This window comes from Leptodactylus fuscus, chromosome 1 (assembly GCF_031893055.1).
Source record: "Leptodactylus fuscus isolate aLepFus1 chromosome 1, aLepFus1.hap2, whole genome shotgun sequence".
Classification (NCBI taxonomy): Eukaryota; Metazoa; Chordata; class Amphibia; order Anura; family Leptodactylidae; genus Leptodactylus; species Leptodactylus fuscus.
This window is the reverse complement of record NC_134265.1, coordinates 120,277,311-120,298,350: the sequence shown is the minus strand read 5'-3', so window position 1 is coordinate 120,298,350 and position 21,040 is coordinate 120,277,311. Positions and strand designations below refer to the sequence as shown.

General features: G+C 40.5%; 1 protein-coding gene across 1 annotated transcript in view; it reads left to right on the top strand.

Moving 5' to 3' along the window:
• Window positions 1-21,040, top strand: part of MYO18B (myosin XVIIIB) — a 456,489-nt gene that overhangs the window by 168,095 nt on the left and 267,354 nt on the right. The window contains exons 18-21 of the mRNA XM_075276574.1: window positions 1,434-1,581; window positions 2,345-2,504; window positions 9,739-9,922; window positions 13,824-14,034. Of these exons, the coding sequence (XP_075132675.1) occupies window positions 1,434-1,581; window positions 2,345-2,504; window positions 9,739-9,922; window positions 13,824-14,034 (703 nt within the window). The remainder of the gene's footprint in view (window positions 1-1,433; window positions 1,582-2,344; window positions 2,505-9,738; window positions 9,923-13,823; window positions 14,035-21,040) is intronic.

Here is a 21,040-nt window from a genome sequence, read left to right as displayed (position 1 = left end):
AGTAGATTGTATTGCTGGCCTGTCTGGCAAGATGACAGGGCTTTATTGCCAAAGTATACTACACAAGCATGTTATATGGTACCATAATGCAGCCGCACTAAGAAATATACCTGTATATTACCTATAGCAGGCAGGCAGTAGAGTACACTTAGCTTTAATGTATTATATAACCTCTGTAGTAGTTGATGTATTTCATCCTTTTGTTTCCGTTTTTTTTTTCACTTCCTTTACAAGTGTTCCATCTTATTATTTTATAGAGGGATTCTGTTTTGAAATGAGCTTAAAAGAAAAAAATATATTTATAAGACTTTTTGTATGGCAAATCAGTGAGCATTGATATATGTAAGGTAATGTCTTGTAATACCCAGGGAAAGAATCATCTGGAGGGCACCTTTTCTCTATAGCACCCACGTATTTTTCACAAATTGTTATGGTTGAGGGACTCAACTGGATCCAAGACTCAGGTGCTCCTATTTGATCCAGTAAGTGTTCCCTGGTTAAGGTCTAGCAGGAGTTGAACAATGGGAATTGTTGGAGGTATGGTTACAAGGGGCATTGGCACAGGTAAAGTCACTAGAAATCCACCAGAGGGAATAGCAAAGAAAATGGGGTCCCTGAAGGAGGAGAAAATGTGAGCATATAGTGGGATGAGCCAAGGGTCAGAAAACTGGCACAACCAAGTATGCAGGGTCATGAGATTGACAAGGGGGTAGTGAAATGAACTGAGGGTTGATAACAGTGGTAAGGAGGAATCAGAATGTGGTACATTGGAGAATAGTTAGGAAACAGGTTCAGACTTTAAGTTCACTTTATATACACAGCCTGATATCCAAAATGTTGTGGGCATCCCCGCTAGGCCTGCCACCATACTTATTGTGATGATGACTGGAGCGGCAGAAAGAGACAGAACATGGGCAGGCAACTAGTTATCCTTTTAATGCTTCATGCTCAGTTGATTGACCTCTGGTTTGTCTACAGAATGTTGGATAGTAGTTAAACATGGGCCCTTGTGACCCAAAATTCCTCTTCCGTACAATAAACTGCGCTGTACAATGACTGCTCGACTAGGGATTTCAGTTTAACTTCCAATAAGCCAATGGTTTGTGTTCACTGTTACATTTTACAAGTGATCTTTATGTAATGTCTTTTCATTGATGACATTTTTATACTTGATTATCTCAAATGTTCTTTATCTACAGTTCAATACTCTTTACAGCCTGTAAACTTTTATAGTCAGGAAACTATTATCTGTGTCAGTTTTAATATTCTCAAGTTGACATTTGTATTGTATTTGGAGCTTTTAGGTATTTCCCACTTTTACATTGCTAAAAGGATCTTCCTGGCAGTAGATGGGATCTTTTAACTAAAATAATGACAATATTAGATCTTAGTTAAAAAGATCCGTATTTTTCATCTATTCTCTATCTATATAGATAAATTTGCAAGCCAGCAATCAAATGGAAGAAAAGAAAGGTCTACTGTGGATTCTGGATGAGGAAGTTCTCATCCAAGGCTCTACGGATGATAATGTTATCAATCGCTTGTGCTCATACTATGAACTTAAAGGGGAAGATAAGCAAGGTGAGGATAAAGTAAAATAATCAACATGTCTATAATTCACATCTTTTCAATATGTCTGTACATTCATATTCAATATTTCACTTTTTTACCTGTGTATCACACATCTAATCACATGTAACAATTTCACTTATTGAGATATATATATATATATATATATATATATATATATATATATATATATTTGTAGGAAAGGCAGCTCAGTAGCAGCAAAGGGGCGGACCCAACTAGTCAGAGACAGGGACATGATGTCTGGTGCAAACAGGTTTATTTGGAAAAACTGAAAAAAAGTAACTAATTAAAATAAGCAAAAATAAAATACAGCCTTAACTTCAGGGAAAACGGCAAAGAAAACCTTCTCGTCCGAGCTCTAACTAAATAGTAAAAAAAAAAATACGTGTGCCTTACTACCAACCACGTGAACAAAACAAAGTTGCACAGTACAGTCTCACCAGACTCTCAGTATTCCAGGACAGACCTAGGCACCTCCTCCCGCTCCCAGGATCTACCCTGAAGTGTAGCCTTTGTTATACTAACTCAGAACTTCTTGGGAAATAGCATTTCATGTATGGTCTTGTCTTAACTTAATCCTGACAGGTGTTCCAATAATAAAAAAAAAAAAAATCGTTATCATATAATATTTATGTCAGTGGCCAACATTAGATCTGGAAAATTCAAGATTCCAACTTTTAAGTATTTTAGTAAAAAATGTGTATGAGTGCTTGAAGTCCAATATCTATGTAGGAATAACTGATGTGTTTTTCAGATCATGCACCCCTTCGAAGGTGTGAACAACCTCTCCAGTTTGAGATCCTCCACCACTTGGGTAAAGATCCTGTGCGATATGATGCTTCCAACTGGATCAACAAAGCCAAACTAAACTTATCTGCAGAAAATGCTGTTCAGGTTCTGCAGCAGTCTAAAATGTAGGTAGCTAAATGATGTTCTACTGATGTTCTCATGGTAATGCTGAGTGCCTAATGGAATATCCTGCTGTGTAACACATTTACACTAGATAGAAATCTTATGGCGCTCCGGTCACTCAGCATTATCATACTATATGTACTGTAGTTGTTAATGTACTGTACTGCGGGGAATATGAAACTTTATAAAGGTGAAGGACCCTCCTAAGAAATTAGATTGGAGTTCCTTCAATCTTTTAAATTATAACTTCGCAAAACTATTTTTCTTCACAGGAAATCAGTTTGACATGTTATTTAACTGTTGAAGTTCAGGGATTTACCATTGATTTCCCCCGCCCTGCTTGATCTATTTCAGCAGTAAGCTGGACAGAAAAAGCAAGAAAAATACTCCCTCTTTTCCTGATCTGTGCTTTTCTGCTACAAACCAAGATTGCTATGCAGGTTTTACTTTTATACTGATATAATTCCTTGCCTTCTGTGGTTTAGTACCTTAGTCTCTTGCATTTACTTGTCCGGTACAGCAGTCTCTTTTAATTCTGTGCTCCAGTTCCTAGACTATAGAGTCTTAGATTCTAGTGTCCGGTGACTGTAAGTTAGGGAATAATAATAATTTTATTTATATAGCATCAACATATTCCACTGCACTATACAAATCTGAGGGTACATGACACAGACAATATGTGACAATATGACAAAAAAATGTATATATCAAACAATAGGAGTGAGGGCCCTACTTGTGAGATTTTACAATCTATGAGGAAATATGGGAACGCAAGAGGTAAGAAGGCTTGTTTGCTACATTGGTCCAGCCATCCTTTAATAAATAAGGTCATATAACTGAAGCTGTATAACCTAGTCACCAGCTTCTATATGGGAATATAAAGATAATAAGTACATGGAGTGCAGGGTATCTAAATGGTGGCGTCAGGTTTTTAAGAATAGAGAAAAAAGGTTAGCTTAAGATAAGAAATGTTAGCTTAGTCTAAGGAAATTTAAGACAATGTGACCAGGTTGTGTCATAAGCCTGCCTAAAGAGATGTGACATTGGGGCATGATTCAGGCTACTATAGTTGGGTATGTGGTCACTGTCCTTCACTGTTCTGTACAGGAGACAACATAAAATCAGCCAATGGTTATATTAGACAGTAATCGATCCAACACTCTCTTCTTTGTTTGAGCTGCTTTCCAGTAGACATTGGAGGCAGCTGAGCCTTAAGTAGCTACTTCTAGTTCTCTCCTTTCAGTCAGACTCTATCAATTGCATACTCTTGCTTTGCTCCTTTCTTAGTTTTTTTCTGGTTTGAAATTTCACTTCAATGCAAAGTTTTATAAAGTTTTAGGGAGAGTAATAAAATTGCTGCAAAGCAACAATCTTTCCAAAAATTGTTGTGTTGATAGTTTATTTTTGAAAATTAACAAAATAAATTGAATTGACATAAGAGAAATCTAAATGAAATCAATATATGAAATCAATAGATTGTGTGACCATACTTTGATATAGACCCACAGAGCCCTCACTCAACATTATCGAGTCTGTCTGGGATTACAGAAAGAGACAGAAGGATTTGAGCAAGCTTACATCCACATTCATCTTTGATTAATTCTCCAAGATGTTTGGAACAACCTCTTTCAAAGCCTGTATACAAGTCTACCTATTGGAGAATTGATGCAATTGAGGCAAAGGGTGATCACACCAAATACTGATTGTATTCAGATTTCTCTTTTGTCCATTCATTTCCTTTTATTAATTGACATAAACTATTAATAGAGATGAGCGAACACTAAAATGTTCGAGGTTCGAAATTCGATTCGAACATCCGCTCACTGTTCGAGTGTTCAAAAGGGTTTCGAACCCCATTATAGTCTATGGGGAACATATACTCGTTAAGGGGGAAACCCAAATCCGTGTCTGGAGGGTCACCAAGTCCACTATGACACCCCAGGAAATGATACCAACACCCTGGAATGACACTGGGACAGCAGGGGAAGCATGTCTGGGGGCATAAAAGTCACTTTATTTCATGGAAATCCCTGTCAGCTTGCGATTTTTGCAAGCTAACTTTTTCCTATAGGAATGCATTGGACAGCGCTGAATGGCCAGAGTACGGAATTCGACCAATCAGCGCTGGCTCTGCTGGAGGAGGCGGAGTCTAAGATCGCTCCACACCAGTCTCCATTCAGGTCCGACCTTAGACTCCGCCTCCTCCGGCAGAGCCAGCGCTGATTGGCCGAAGGCTGGCCAATGCATTCCTATGGGAATGCAGAGACTTAGCAGTGCTGAGCCAGTTCTGCTCAACTACACTGTGTACCGGTCAGCCCATCTGATATAGCAGAGCCGAGTGTGCACAGCAGTACAGAATTCGACCAATCAGCGCTGGCTCTGCCGGAGGAGGCGGAGTCTAAGGTCGGACCTGAATGGAGACTGGTGTGGAGCGATCTTAGACTCCGCCTCCTCCAGCAGAGCCAGTGCTGATTGGTCGAATTCCGTACTCTGGCCAATCAGCGCTGGCCAATGCATTCCTATGGATTCCTATATCCACACTCGGCTCTTCTACATCTGATGTGCCGGTCAGCCCATCTGATATAGCAGAGCCGAGTGTGCACACTTGGCTCTGCTATATCAGATGGGCTACATCAGATGTGCACACTCGGCTCTGCTACATCTGATGTAGCAGAGCCGAGTGTGCACACTCGGCTCTGCTATATCAGATGGGCTACATCAGATGTGCACACTCGGCTCTGCTACATCTGATGTAGCAGAGCCGAATGTGCACACTTGGCTCTGCTATATCAGATGGGCTGACCGGCACATGGTGTAGTTGAGCAGAACTGGCTCAGCACTACTAAGTCTCTGCATTCCCATAGGAATGCATTGGCCAGCCTTCGGCCAATCAGCGCTGGCTCTGCCGGAGGAGGCGGAATCTAAGGTCGGACCTGAATGGAGACTGGTGTGGAGCGATCTTAGACTCTGCCTCCTCCAGTAGAGACAGTGCTGATTGGTCGAATTCCGTACTCTGACCAATCAGCGCTGGCCAATGCATTCCTATGGATTCCTATATCCACACTCGGCTCTGCTACATCTGATGTGTCGGTCAGCCCATCTGATATAGCAGAGCCGAGTGTGCACACTCGGCTCTGCTATATCAGATGGGCTACATCAGATGTGCACACTCGGCTCTGCTACATCTGATGTAGCAGAGCCGAGTGTGCACACTCGGCTCTGCTATATCAGATGGGCTGACCGGCACACGGTGTAGTTGAGCAGAACTGGCTCAGCACTACTAAGTCTCTGCATTCCCATAGGAATGCATTGGCCAGCCTTCGGCCAATCAGCGCTGGCTCTGCCGGAGGAGGCGGAGTCTAAGGTCGGACCTGAATGGAGACTGGTGTGGAGCGATCTTAGACTCTGCCTCCTCCAGTAGAGACAGTGCTGATTGGTCGAATTCCGTACTCTGACCAATCAGCGCTGGCCAATGCATTCCTATGGATTCCTATATCCACACTCGGCTCTGCTACATCTGATGTGTCGGTCAGCCCATCTGATATAGCAGAGCCGAGTGTGCACACTCGGCTCTGCTATATCAGATGGGCTACATCAGATGTGCACACTCGGCTCTGCTACATCTGATGTAGCAGAGCCGAGTGTGCACACTCGGCTCTGCTATATCAGATGGGCTGACCGGCACACGGTGTAGTTGAGCAGAACTGGCTCAGCACTACTAAGTCTCTGCATTCCCATAGGAATGCATTGGCCAGCCTTCGGCCAATCAGCGCTGGCTCTGCCGGAGGAGGCGGAGTCTAAGGTCGGACCTGAATGGAGACTGGTGTGGAGCGATCTTAGACTCTGCCTCCTCCAGTAGAGCCAGTGCTGATTGGTCGAATTCCGTACTCTGACCAATCAGCGCTGGCCAATGCATTCCTATGGATTCCTATATCCACACTCGGCTCTGCTACATCTGATGTGCCGGTCAGCCCATCTGATATAGCAGAGCCGAGTGTGCACACTCGGCTCTGCTATATCAGATGGGCTACATCAGATGTGCACACTCGGCTCTGCTACATCTGATGTAGCAGAGCCGAGTGTGCACACTCGGCTCTGCTATATCAGATGGGCTGACCGGCACACGGTGTAGTTGAGCAGAACTGGCTCAGCACTACTAAGTCTCTGCATTCCCATAGGAATGCATTGGCCAGCCTTCGGCCAATCAGCGCTGGCTCTGCCGGAGGAGGCGGAGTCTAAGGTCGGACCTGAATGGAGACTGGTGTGGAGCGATCTTAGACTCCGCCTCCTCCAGCAGAGCCAGCGCTGATTGGTCCAATTCCGTACTCTGGCCAATCAGCGCTGTCCAATGCATTCCTATGGGAAAAAGTTTATGTCACAAAAATCACAATTACACACCCGATAGAGCCCCAAAAAGTTATTTTTAATAACATTCCTACCTAAATAAAGGTTATCCCTAACTATCCCTGCCTGTACAGCTATCCCTGTCTCTTAGTCACAAAGTTCACATTCTCATATGACCCGGATTTGAAATCCACTATTCGTCTAAAATGGAGGTCACCTGATTTTGGCAGCCAATGACTTTTTCCGATTTTTTTCGATGCCTCCGGTGTCGTAGTTCCTGTCCCACCTCCCCTGCGCAGTTATTGGTGCAAAAAAAGCACCAGGGAAGGTGGGAGGGGAATCAAATTTTTTTGGAGTTTGCCACGTGATGTTCGATTCGAATCAAACACATCGAACAGCCTGATATCCGATCGAACATGTGTTCGATAGAACACTGTTCGCTCATCTCTAACTATTAACAATTCTATTTTCAAAAGCTTTCTTACTTTGTAGCATTTTTCCACAGCTAAAAACTGCCTAAACTTTTGCACAGTATTATATATAAAGAACCTACTGCAAATACATCCTTGAAACGTTCCTGAATTGCTCACTATATATTGTGCTTTCTTATTGATGAATTAAACCGCGTAGGATCCTAAATCCACATGTTTGATGCCAACTAAAAGGCAGCTTCTAGCCTGGTGAAGAGCTCCCTAAAATTAAGTCTATAACTTACCAATTGTAATCATGACTACTCCACACAGCGCCATTGCAGGTGATAAGTGATGCCGTCTTTGCTTTATGTATCTGCTATTCTCATAAGCTGTATTTATTTTAGAGCACATTGGCCCAGTGGTTTCAGATACCTAAGATATACTCACCAGACCAAAGTCTATAGCTGTTATTCCATCATATTATTTATTAATATTCCTTATTGTATATTACATTTATATCCATAGAACTATAGAAAACATGAGTCTAGGTTAACAAAAGATTGCATTTTGTCCGTCTCCATATTAAACTTCCTTTGAGTCAGCTGACATTTCTCGCTTTATGGGTAGTCTGGGTACATGGATTCCAATTGAAATGTAATCAGAACATTATGCTCTTTACACCTCCAGTCGATATAACCTGCCATGAAATAGGTCGAGACGATTTGAGTTTTGTTCATTTATTGCACTAATGTCTTTAATTCCTGTGTGTGGAAGCAAAGAGGAAGATTAGCAGAGGCTTTAGAGACTGCTTTATATGAGCCTGGCACAATGTGTCAGCCACATTAGCACAGATCTCATTGCAATTGTTATTTTAGTCATTTGCTCTTAGGCTTTCCATGGTATACAGGGATGTCTGGAGCACTGCTCCCTATTGATTTTTCTTGATTCCATTACCTGTCATATTGTATTTGAAAGGAAAGAAAAAAATCAGGCTTTGTAAGGAGTGACTGTAATTCACATTAAAACGTCCTAAAAGTTTCCAAGGTAAAAGTAAGTGTCACTAGAACAAAATATCATATGAAACTGTATAGAAGGCTTCTATTTATCATGGATATATGAATGGTGATGCATAGGCATAAAAGAATGTCTTGAGTTGGTAATGGGGATAATGTCACTCCTTAGCGAGAGAACACCTATTAGGTGTGTGGAGACTTATACAGCCATAGTCGCTCCACTGTAAGGTGTCATGGGAGGAATATGCAAATCTGTCTCCCAAGATGTAAACAGGGAGACAGTTCCTCTATTATGCTGCCCTCTATAGGAAGCACCCTGAACATCATGCCCGACTTTCCCAGAAGCCTTTACTGCTTAGTGTGGGATTTTTATCTAGTTTCTCAGCTACGGACAGCCCTTCCTATAGAGGGCAGTATAACAGAGGCACTGTCTCCCTATTTACATCTTGGGAGACAGATTTGCATATTCCTTCCTTGAGTTTGTAAATGAAGGCCCCTTATTCTGTCCCCACTATAGAAAATGAGATCAAATGCATATAATGCTTCTTTATCATACTATAGAGAATTCCAGTTCAAGCAGGGTAAAAAGTCAATTCCTTCAGCCATAACCAACTTAAAGGGGCTCTATCAGCAAAATCATGCTGATAGAGCCCCACATATGCGTGAATAGCCTTTAAAAAGGCTATTCAGGCACCGTAAATGTTATATTAAACTACCCCCCCCCAGTTTTAAAAAAATAACCTAAAAAAGAATGTGCTCTACTTACGGATCGTGCACGCTGGGCGGGCATTCAGGATGTGTCTTCATCTTCTTCCACGCCTCTTCTTCCTCCGATGTCCTCCGGTCCCGTCCTCCCCGGCGCTCGCTCGCAGACACTGATATTAAAAAACGGCCTGGGCACATGCGCAGTAGCATGCGGCTTCTATTACGGCTACTGCGCATGCGCCCAGGCTATCACTGTCCGTTCGCGAGCGCTGGAGGAAGATGGGACCGGAGGACATCGGAGGAAAAAGAGGCGGGGATGAAGATGAAGATGAAGATGAAGACACACCATGAATGGTTATTATTTTAAAATGGGGGGTAGTTTAATATAACTTTTACGGTGCCTGAATAGCCTTTTTAAGGGCTATTCACACATATGTGGGGCTCTAGCAGCATGATTTTGCTGATAGAGCCCCTTTAAATCCTGTCAACCTTATAGCACATACTTGTATTATTGTTCCAGTTGAGCTTTCTCCCTATTTGTGCTGCGGAATATGTTAGCGCTATAAATAAAATGTATTCTTCTTCTTCTTCTTCTTCTTCTTATTAATGATGATAATAATAATAATAATGGTACAAAGTTAGTTAAAAATAATCTACCATACTCTATATTGAATATTTCCATACTATAGTCCTGTGTAGTCTATAATTTTGTATTATTTAGTGAAAACTTGTAACCTTGTTTTTTTCCACTTGACTTCCAGTGACTACCTAAAGGACTTGTTTTTGCCTCGGACTAAGTTCCCATTGATTTGTCGCTCTGTTGCTGGAATGGAAGGAAAGTCTCAGCAGGCCATGCAAAGAGTTAGCTGTGTGAGGAAGACTTTTGCTAGCAGTTTTGCCGCTGTAAAGAGAAAGTCCGTTTGTGCCCAGATCAAGCTACAAACGGTGAGTATCCATTAATCAGGAGAAACAAAAGTTAATGGTATTTACAACAGAGAATGTGTAAGTTCCCTGGACAATTTTGTGCCAAAAATTGTGACTTTTTGGATTTTTGTGGCCCACATGCCAGTTGTTTGGTGTGTTTGTCTGGGGCTTAGTATGAGAAGGTCATGAGCTCTGAGGCTCAGCAGCTTTACTATAATTTGCATTAGAAAGGGACATAAAATATAACTTAATAATGTATGGCAGCTCCTAGTGGGCATTGATTTGAGTTTCTGTGGCACAGAGGGCAGAAGATTTAGGTACAACTCTTCTCCAGCACACAGGGTTTCAAGACTAATGTATGAAATGCCATTCTTGATGAATTCATCGCTATATGTCTAGTTACATATGTTTTGTGCTCACTCAAACTTGTGTGAGTTGTGCTAAACAGAAATACCAGACATGGTCTATGAGGAATGAGTAACGTAACCATATATTCCCAAAAATATCCTAAAGACAACAGCTAGATGGATTAAAGTGCCACGGACATTTTAGATTTTCTTGTTAAACGTGACTACTAATTAATACTTAGATCTGTGAGGTTTTTTTTTATATTCCCTTATTTGCTATTACCTTCATAGTTGGCATTCTAAGCCATATGGGCCATATTACAATGTTTAAAAGGGTTCCTGGCACAATTTGATATGTAATTCACTCACTTCTATAGTAAAAATAGGTCAGGCAGCTGGACACTCCATTGACAAGAGCATACATTTCTTTAGGCTATTTGGGCTATTTCTTATAATAACACATTTAGCCTTTTACATGGTGAATTGAAAACAATATTATTTATGTTCTGCTTAAAAAAAAATCTGTCAGGCCCGATTCAAATCTGCGTTCGGTATTCCGTTTGGGGAGTACTTTTGGGGACCTCCCCAAACAGAATACCGAACACATTAAAAAGCGGTGAGCAATGAAAGCATGTGTTTTTTGCATGCTGTCTGCATGAATCATGCAGAGAGAAAAGTACTTCAAGCAGCACTTTTCTCTCGGCATGATTCGTACGGACACTGTGCAGAAAACACACGGACCTTATTATAGTCTTTGGGGTCCATGTGTTTTCATTGCTCATTGCTTTTTAATGCGTTCGGTATTCCATTCAGGGGTTCCCCAAGGAGACGCCCCAAATGGAATACCGAGCCCAGATGTGAACCGAGCCTCAGCATATAGTAGTGTAAGACACACAGACTGCAGCTGAATGTTTTCTGTGGAAAGATGGCTAAACTAACAAATCCTGGCTGCAAGTATTGTGAATTTGGAGTCAGGCTCCCCTTGCCTACCTGCCACTACATGACAGCTTTCTCCTTATTACTGTAAGTAGGCAGAAAGCTATAGATCAATGGAAGATGGAGTCTCCAGCTCATGAAAATGCCAAACTCCACGCTCATGGCACTTCCATCAAGGCTGACTAAAATACACAGTGCTGTTTTCATCATGCCTGGCACTGCTGTATTAATGTTGAAAGGTTCGATTTAATGTTTGTATTAAATATTTTCACAAGAAATATATTAGCCATGAGTACTGAGCGATAAAGAATCTTCTACTGACCCATAGACAAGGGGGGAAATATTAGCTTTTCTGTAATTTCTTATATCCTAATGTTGATGAATTTAATCACGACAATCGAGAATAAAACCGGACTGAACTGATTTTGAGCTGTATATCAAGCTTCATTTATACAAGGTTTAGTTATTTGCCTTTTTCTCATTTTCATATTGGTAATGACTTGAAGAAACCACAATATTTATTAAGGCTTAGGACAGAGTCTTGAAAGCAATTTGAAATGAAATGCATATTTCCACAATCATTTACACTGGATTAATATTAACAGAATCACTACTGAGCATATTGCATATTAACAAGGCTCCAGCATCAATGAGGTTACTTTGCATTCTTCAGTCTATGTGGTTGTCCTTGGAGCCTTGCTAACCAAACTCTTTCTTTTGTCAACATCCCCTGCAAGAAAATCAAAGTTGGCAGCCAAGCTTGTGGATCTGAATTGTTCATGTAAACTTCACATCTTTGGGTTATGTAATAAAAATGTAGAAAGAATCTCAGAGGCCGTATATAGAAGAAGAAAGCTTAAAAATGAGGCAGGTTTTGCTGAAAAACTACACCTGCTCATAGCAAATGTAGATTTCCTTTATTGACTGGTTGACAATTCTAACTGTGCCAAATTTATTACGAGATGTGCACCTTTTATTACATTTGGCACAAGTCATTTTAATAGTCTGCTTTTCATTTTTTAGATATCCTAAAGACTTAAGATATAGACATACACATTTGATGACTGTCGATGGAACCAATTTCAACAAAGTTAGCTGCCCATTTAATGTGTATGGGGACCTCCCAACATGTAATGTGTATGAGGATAGGAATAACAGCTTTCCTTCCTCTCCCATCAGTACACATGAAATTTGTTTTTCAGGATGTAATTAGGAAAACAATGCCTCTTTTCGCTGCCTCAAGGACAGCCCCCTTAAACATCAGGCATTGCTTTTTCAGAAAGCCTAATACCATGAAGTGGGATTATTGCCAAACTAGTATGTCTATTCCAAAAGGAACAAACTTCCCAGCTGTGGACAGCGCTGTTTCGATCTGTTTGGATCTCATCAGCACAGCATAGGGAAACTATTTAGGCTGGGTGAGAGACTATAGACCAGGGTCAGGGACTAATAAAACTCCTTAAAGAGAGTGCGTTTGCAGGCATATGAAGACTTACCAGATAAAAAAAGTGCTGTCCACAGCTGGGAAGTCTGTTCCTTTTGGAATAGACATACTAGTTAGCCAATAAACCCACATCATGGTATTAGGCTTTCTGAAAAAGCAATGCCTGATGTTTAAGGGGACTGTCCTAGAGGCAAAGAGCAGACGCATTGTTTTCCTAATTACATCCTGGAAAACAGAGTTGCATATTCCCCAGAATCCCACAGTGGAGCAAAAATGACTTTTAAGTCTCCATACGCCTGCAAAAGCACTCTGCTTAAGGCGTTTTCTTACTCCCTGACATCAGTACACATGTTCTACATGGGTGATCTTACATGTGTATGGACAGATCTGCTGAGATACAGCACTACAGCTGTCACTCTTTTACATTTGTGGAAGGAGATATTAACTAATGGATTAAACCAGTGTTGGGGCTAATTCCATGCATAGTCCCTTATTTTATTCTATAAGCAATGCCAATGATAAAGAATAAAATATCTCTTTAATCTGGCTGAATATGGTAATAAGTAATACCCTGTCTACCAAAGATCTCGAACCCAGTTAATCGATTTTCCCATCTGATGAAATTAACAAACCTCTAGAAATTCTGCCCATTTATCTTCCAAGATAAGAATCAACACACATTACAGTTTCTGAAAACTATTATTTCTTGTCTAGTTGCCATATGTATCCACAGCAAATTGTAAACTAGTATGGACAGGACTCCCAACGTATTTAGGTTATATTTTATGATTTTCTATTAGTTACAATACTTGCTTTCTACACTGTTTTTAATGTTTCAGGGTAACTTTAGGCCCTATGACATGTATAATAAAGTACTATAGAAGAAGGATACTGGACTTAGATGTTATCAGCTGATTTAAGACCCAGAAAGACTTTATTATGCTACATTTATGGCTTCTTTCCTTACCCTTAAGATAATGTTTTCTTTTTATGTTTTCTTTTATACATTTTACTGCCTGTCTACATAAAAGTTGTACATCTGCATTGAAGTTCTCATTGTATAATCTAGGGAAAGTGCAGCATATGTAAAAAAAAGAAATACAAGCTTGTTTAATGTGTTGTCGATGTCAGGAGAACACGTCTTAGCAGAAATGATCTTACACAATTTGATTTCTGCTTCCCTTGTTTGCCCCAGGATGCTCTGATGAATTTGCTAAAACGGTCCCAGATACATTTTGTACACTGTCTAGTCCCCAGACTGGGAATGGATGGCACAGAATGCAAAAGCTCACAACTTTGCAGAGGAACAGCAGGAGATCCAATTAATGCTGCTATTGATGTCCCCACTGTAAGAATTCAGCTTGCAGGAGCTCAGCTATTAGATGCTATACGTCTCTGCAGGATAGGTAAGAGAGTTGTGTATTTATTGGACAATGAAAGCTGCTCTTAAATGGTGCATATATTATGTGTATACAAAGCTTTTCACTTTATTTTCATTTTCCTTTGTAATGGTTCTCTTCTAGGTTAAATGTTCAGTAAGGTCTCTTCGGGATGTACTTGGTAAATGAAAAAAGCTGAGAAAGAGGTGCTTTAATTCAGCACAAAAAGAGGTCGTAATGAAAATCCATGCATACTTTCTCAAACATCACTTATAATACATCTTTACAACATAGAGTCTTAGATTATTAAAAAATATTCGGTGTTAGATAGGTTTGTGGTTAAAATATTAAAAGTACAAAAGGAAACAAACTTTGAAATTAAATATCTTGTCTTTCTAACTGAGATTGAATAATTCTAAGTATACAGTTTACAATTTATATATATATACGGTATATGTTTCTATAACATGCAAAAAAATCTTTATTAATTATTTAGTTACAGTAATGTAAATATACATTACATCTGGCGCCCAAGGGCCCATAAAAACCTGGAGCCGGCCCTGCATATATATATATTATATATATGCAGGGCCGGCTCCAGGTTTTTATGGGCCCTTGGGCGACAGAGCCTCAGTGGGCCCCCTTGTAAAGGAGGCGGGGGGAGTCGAGACACTGTGCGTCGCAGATGAAGCAAATGACGTCATGCAGGAGTGTGGCGTCACCAACGCCATACCTCCCAATTTTTAAAGAGAAGAAAGAGGAGCAAAATGTGCAAATTTGGCTCCACCCACTTTTGTTGATTCCACCCATTCTCATTCATTTATCATGTGCTCCCACAAAGTACAATCCTCCTACAGTCACCCGTAAATTATATGCCCCCCCTCCATCTCTCCCCCAGTTTCATATACACCCTTCCTTTGCCCCCAGTTTCATGTCCCCCCTCCATCTCTGTCCCCAGTTTCATCACGTTCTCTCCCTTCATCTGCCCACAGTTTCATGTCCCCCGTCTCTGCCCCAGTGTCATGCTGTTCTCTCCCCACCCCTTCATCTGCCCCAGTGTCATGCCGTACCCCCTCCCCTTCATTTGCCCCCCAGTTTCATTGGGCCCCCTCCATCTCTGTCCCCAGTTTCATGCCGTTCTCTCCCCACCACCTTCATGTTCTCCAGTGTCATGCCGTTCCCCCCCTCCCCTTCATTTGCCCCCCAGTTTCATGGGACCCCTTCATTATGTTCCACCTTTATATTTAATACAAAACAAACACTTACACTCACCTTCCATCACTCACCTTCCATCGATCCCCCGACGCTCCTCTCTCCAGTCACATACGCGATTAATGCAGGAGCTGTGAGTTCAGCTCCTGCTTAGCTGCGGCCCGGCTTGCGTGTGTAGGCGTGATGATCGCGCCTACACACGCAAGCCGGGCCGGAGCTTTAAAGTAGGAGCTGAACTCACAGCTCCTGCTTTAATCGCGTATGTATTCCAGCTCATCGGCGGACGGACGCCGATGAGCTGAAATCGTGACAGGCAAGTGCCGGGGGGCCCCCAGAGGCTCTGTGGGCCCCGGTACTTGCCTGACTATGCCGTGCGCTGACGCCGGCCCTGTATTTATGTATATATATATATATATATATATATATATATATATATATATATATATATATATATACACTCACCAGCCACTTTATTAGGTACACCATGCTAGTAACGGGTTGGACCCCCTTTTGCCTTCAGAACTGCCTCAATTCTTCGTGGCATAGATTCAACAAGGTGCTGGAAGCATTTCTCAGAGATTTTGGTCCATATTGACATGATGGCATCACACAGTTGCCGCAGATTTGTCGGCTGCACATCCATGATGCGAATCTCCCGTTCCACCACATCCCAAAGATGCTCTATTGGATTGAGATCTGGTGACTGTGGAGGCCATTGGAGTACAGTGAACTCATTGTCATGTTCAAGAAACCAATCTGAGATGATTCCAGCTTTATGACATGGCGCATTATCCTGCTGAAAGTAGCCATCAGATGTTGGGTACATTGTGGTCATAAAGGGATGGACATGGTCAGCAACAATACTCAGGTAGGCTTTGGCGTTGCAACGATGCTCAATTGGTACCAAGGGGCCCAAAGAGTGCCAAGAAAATATTCCCCACACCATGACACCACCACCACCAGCCTGAACCGTTGATACAAGGCAGGATGGATCCATGCTTTCATGTTGTTGATGCCAAATTCTGACCCTACCACCCGAATGTCGCAGCAGAAATCGAGACTCATCAGACCAGGCAACGTTTTTCCAATCTTCAATTGTCCAATTTCGATGAGCTTGTGCAAATTGTAGCCTCAGTTTCCTGTTCTTAGCTGAAAGGAGTGGCACCCGGTGTGGTCTTCTGCTGCTGTAGCCCATCTGCCTCAAAGTTCGACGTACTGTGCGTTCAGAGATGCTCTTCTGGCTACCTTGGTTGTAACGGGTGGCTATTTGAGTCACTGTTGCCTTTCTATCAGCTCGAACCAGTCTGGCCATTCTCCTCTGACCTCTGGCATCAACAACGCATTTCCGCCCACAGAACTGCCGCTCACTGGATGTTTTTTCTTTTTCGGACCATTCTCTGTAAACCCTAGAGATGGTTGTGTGTGAAAATCCCAGTAGATCAGCAGTTTCTGAAATACTCAGACCAGCCCTTCTGGCACCAACAACCATGCCACGTTCAAAGGCACTCATATCACCTTTCTTCCCCATACTGATGCTCGGTTTGAACTGCAGGAGATTGTCTTGACCATGTCTACATGCCTAAATGCACTGAGTTGCCGCCATGTGATTGGCTGATTAGAAATTAAGTGTTAACGAGCAGTTGGACAGGTGTACCTAATAAAGTGGCCAGTGAGTGTATATATATATTATATATTATATACATGTAATTTTCCTACACTTATACACAACAGTTTCTACAGCCTCACTCCACCACTACATGGTCAAAGTTTATATAGAAGTATAATGTTCATTTTGTACTGTATAGGAGCATATATATATATATAGGGGTTCTAGTGCCAATCCTAAAAGGTAGTCATGATTTTTACATGTATGTGTATGTCTGTCACCCTCTCTACAAAGCATGCTTGAAGCGCCTGAGTGATGTATGTTCACACTCAGGATAGGCTAATGTACAGTTTTGTGCATATATTTTATTGTGTATTATATTGGTGAAAAGTCTGCTGAGGATTATTTATGTTCCTTACTAATGTAAATGTGAAGAATTGAGTTTTTGATGATGCTTTGAACATGTTTTTGATGTAACTATGACTTAAATGATGTTTCTGAGTCATTGAGTCACTTTCCGTTCTGGTAATTTCTGGATAGAAGGCACCAGAAAAGCAAAGGGACAGCTGTTGTTCACCATTTTGGATATGCAGGTGTAAAGGGTGGTACAGTACGATAATTTATACAAAGGAAAAGATCACTATAATCTTGCCATGTATATAAAGAGAACACTATAAATATTTTGTACTATGCTCATGACATCTTATAAATCCATTGCATTGGTATTTTTATTGGTATTTTACTGGTATTTTTTACTTTCTGGAATAAATGTAGCTAATTACTTTCTTGCATTATCTTTTCCATCTCCAATTCAGTTTTTAAAATTCCCCAACACCATTTCCTCTGCTAGAAGGTCCAACCCAGATTATGTACATTGCAGTTCCCTTTCATGTTAGAAGAGGTTTTTGGTTTTCAAAACGGACATAACTGCTGCAGCCAGTATTGGTCAGGGATGTTATTTGTAGGTATAAGTTATCATTGGTTGTACAGTAAACCTAGAACAGCATTGCAGCTTAAAGGGATTTTAAAGGCATTTTTTTTTTTAGGCTGAAGCCCAATGCTGTCTTGCGGAAATGCTGGTGTTTTCCCTATAGTTGTAATAGAAGCAGAAAGTCTATAGAGGACACCTCTGCGAAATCACAATGAAAAATATTGCATAAAAAACATGTTGCATTTCCGTCGCGTTTTTTTTCTGCAGTTTTTTTTTTTTTTTTTTGCTACCATGTGGGGCTACCTGAAAAATCCTTTGATAAGATCTGTTTCCACCTAAGTACAGATTGATCTCCTTAGTGAAAGAAGTGGACTTTTAACAAGGAGTAGTGGAGAGCAAAACACAATTGCTATTAAGAAGAGCATTGCATGAATTGAAAAGCTTCTTTTTTATCCCTGGTGATATCAGATTGGTACTGGAGATTTTAGCTACAGAACTCACATTTCTCATCAGTGGTCTAGATTTTAGCCCTTTGCTGACATTCGCTGTACTATTATGGTGGATGTTAGCACTTTAAATATGGCGCCTGTCTGAGTGGGGGCCATGGCTGCAGGGTTTCTGCTCTAGTACAAAAGACCTGAGACCTTTAGCAATGCCTATGATCAGAGTCCACTCTTTACAGGCCTTGGCTATGCACACCACCATGCTTGAGAATATCCAATGAGATGCGGGATGGCGGTCTGTTCCCATGATAGCTGGGATCTATTGTAGACTCTCTGTCCTGTCATTAGTATAGTTCTATTACAGGCTGCTGTAGGTATCCTAGGGCTAGTGTTCAAAATCAAAGTAAAAAAAAGTTTTAAAACTAAAATATAAAACTATAATATATATATATATATATATATATATATATATATATATATATATACGATCAAAAATAAAATTCAACAAACAATTCACACATATCCACATTAAGTATCCACAAGCCCAAAAATGCCCAAACTAAAAACATATTTAAAAAATATATATTTTCCCATATGGTGAACACCATAGTGGGAGGGGGGGATTAAAATAGGTGAGTCGGCATTTTTTACAAAACAAAGACCATCCAAAATTTGCAGTTGCAAGTGCAGTTTTTTTATAATTCTACCCAGCCCCAATTTTGAATTATTTCCACCCTCCCAGTACATTGTACAGAATATTAAATTGTACCATTCTGAAATACAATTTGTCCTACAAAAAATAAGCCCTCAAAGGCTCTGTGAATGGAAAAATAAAAAAAAATGTTATGGCTTTTGGAAGGTTCTAGTTCCTGTACACATTTATTTCCTGTTTCTAAAAACCCCCACTGCAGAGCTATTACTAAAATAGACCTTCTAGGAGCTTAGACAGTGATGATGATTTCACCAAATGTGTGGTCCTTGTAAATCTGCACTAACTGCTGCAAACACCGGGGAAGGTAATGAGGGCATGGTACCCTGACTGTGAAAGAGGCAGGCTAAAGGGAGAAGATTATACGTAGGTGGAAGAGGAACAGGGAGGCTTTTTACAGAAGAGGAAGGTCAGAAGAACAGGGGAAAATACTTTGATGAATGTGAGGGCACATGGAAGTTCTCAAAAAACTCTTCCTATTTGCACAGCAACCCATGCTCAAAAAGAAGTCACACTCTGAACATATGACTTATTGGAGAATCTGAAAGCAGGAGAAGGAAAGACACTGTTAGGCGACAACTAAGACAATATAATGAGTGTAACTTTAAGCACATTACTAATGATTTATATGACCTGCTGACTCCCTGAGCTGTATTTGACATTCACATAGAAGTAAGCTGAGAGATACACTCATATAGCCACCTCTGCATTCACAAATAGCAAGAACACTTGATAGGAGAGGGATTTGAAGGTCCCCGATTTTAGATATAGGTGCAAATCCCAGATGTGGGAGCCCTATCCTGAAGATATGCCATACATGTCTAAGGGCTCATTCACACGGAGTAAACACGCCGCGCATTGTGGCGCGTTTACGGCGCGTGTACGCCGCGTTTTTTTATGGTGCGCGATTACGCTGCGTTAACGCCGCATTTACTCCGTGTGAACGAGCCCTAAGATACTACAAATTTCATACCACAGTGCTATAAATGTATAACATGTCAGTTAATGAAAAGAGATCCTTTGTGTTTTACACACATTTCAGATTCCCAATTGACAGTACATGTTTATTCACTGATTAAAGGGAATGTATTGCGAAAAAAATGACCTATTTCTTTATACCAGGTATTCATGTTAAACATATTTTTAAGAATTTTTGATGATATTTTAAAGAATTTACATATCCATATCTATTTTTTAAAAAGTATCAAATCTAATAATATCTTGACACTTGACAATTCTGTTGGTTGCTCTTGTTACATAACAGACAGGATTACAATAGAAGATAACACCTCTTACATCCACTAATGACAATAGGTGATATCACAGCTCATCTACTTCACCTTCTTACATGGAGTGGGTCTAGAAAACGCTCCCATATAACTCACTGAGTCATCTATTGTCCATTGCTGCTTTTGGCAATGACTATGATGTAAGACATATTACTAAATATGAAGGAGAAGCTCAGGCAAGATGGCAGCCCCTATAATCATGAAAATAGTGATAATTTTCACTTGTTTAAATACATTAAAAACAAAAATGACAACACATAATCACTAAATTTATGAGCCATATGAGGGCTTAATACTTTTAGTACAAATTGTATTTTGTAATAGTACCATTTAATAGTCTATGTAATGTATTGAGAAGCTGGAAAACAAATTCAGAAGGATACAATTGAAGAATTTATATAGTTATTTTATGTTTTACATCTTAAAAACAATCCTAAACTTTGTGAAAAAAAAAATCTGGAACTTTTTTTTATATTTCTGTGTACACAGATACATAAGGCCTTTCATTTTTTTGCAGGGCCAGATGTATTATTTAGTTATTCAAACAAGAGAAAAAGGTTTTTCCAACATCCCTCCAAAACCACAGATTAGTTATAATAAAACATAGCTTTTATTGCTAGAAGTTAAAATGTGTGTTCATCGGCATAGTTCCCAGCAGCCTACGCATTTCGGGAGCGTACCTCCCTTACTCATGGCATCATGGTACTTTTTAGTTATACAATTTTGGGAAATGTCTGATGTTTTTATCACTTTTTATTCACATTTTTATGGGAGGCAAAATGGTGAAAAAACGGTTTGACTCTATTCAATTTTTTTCCCCGCTACGGAGTTCCCATTATGTAG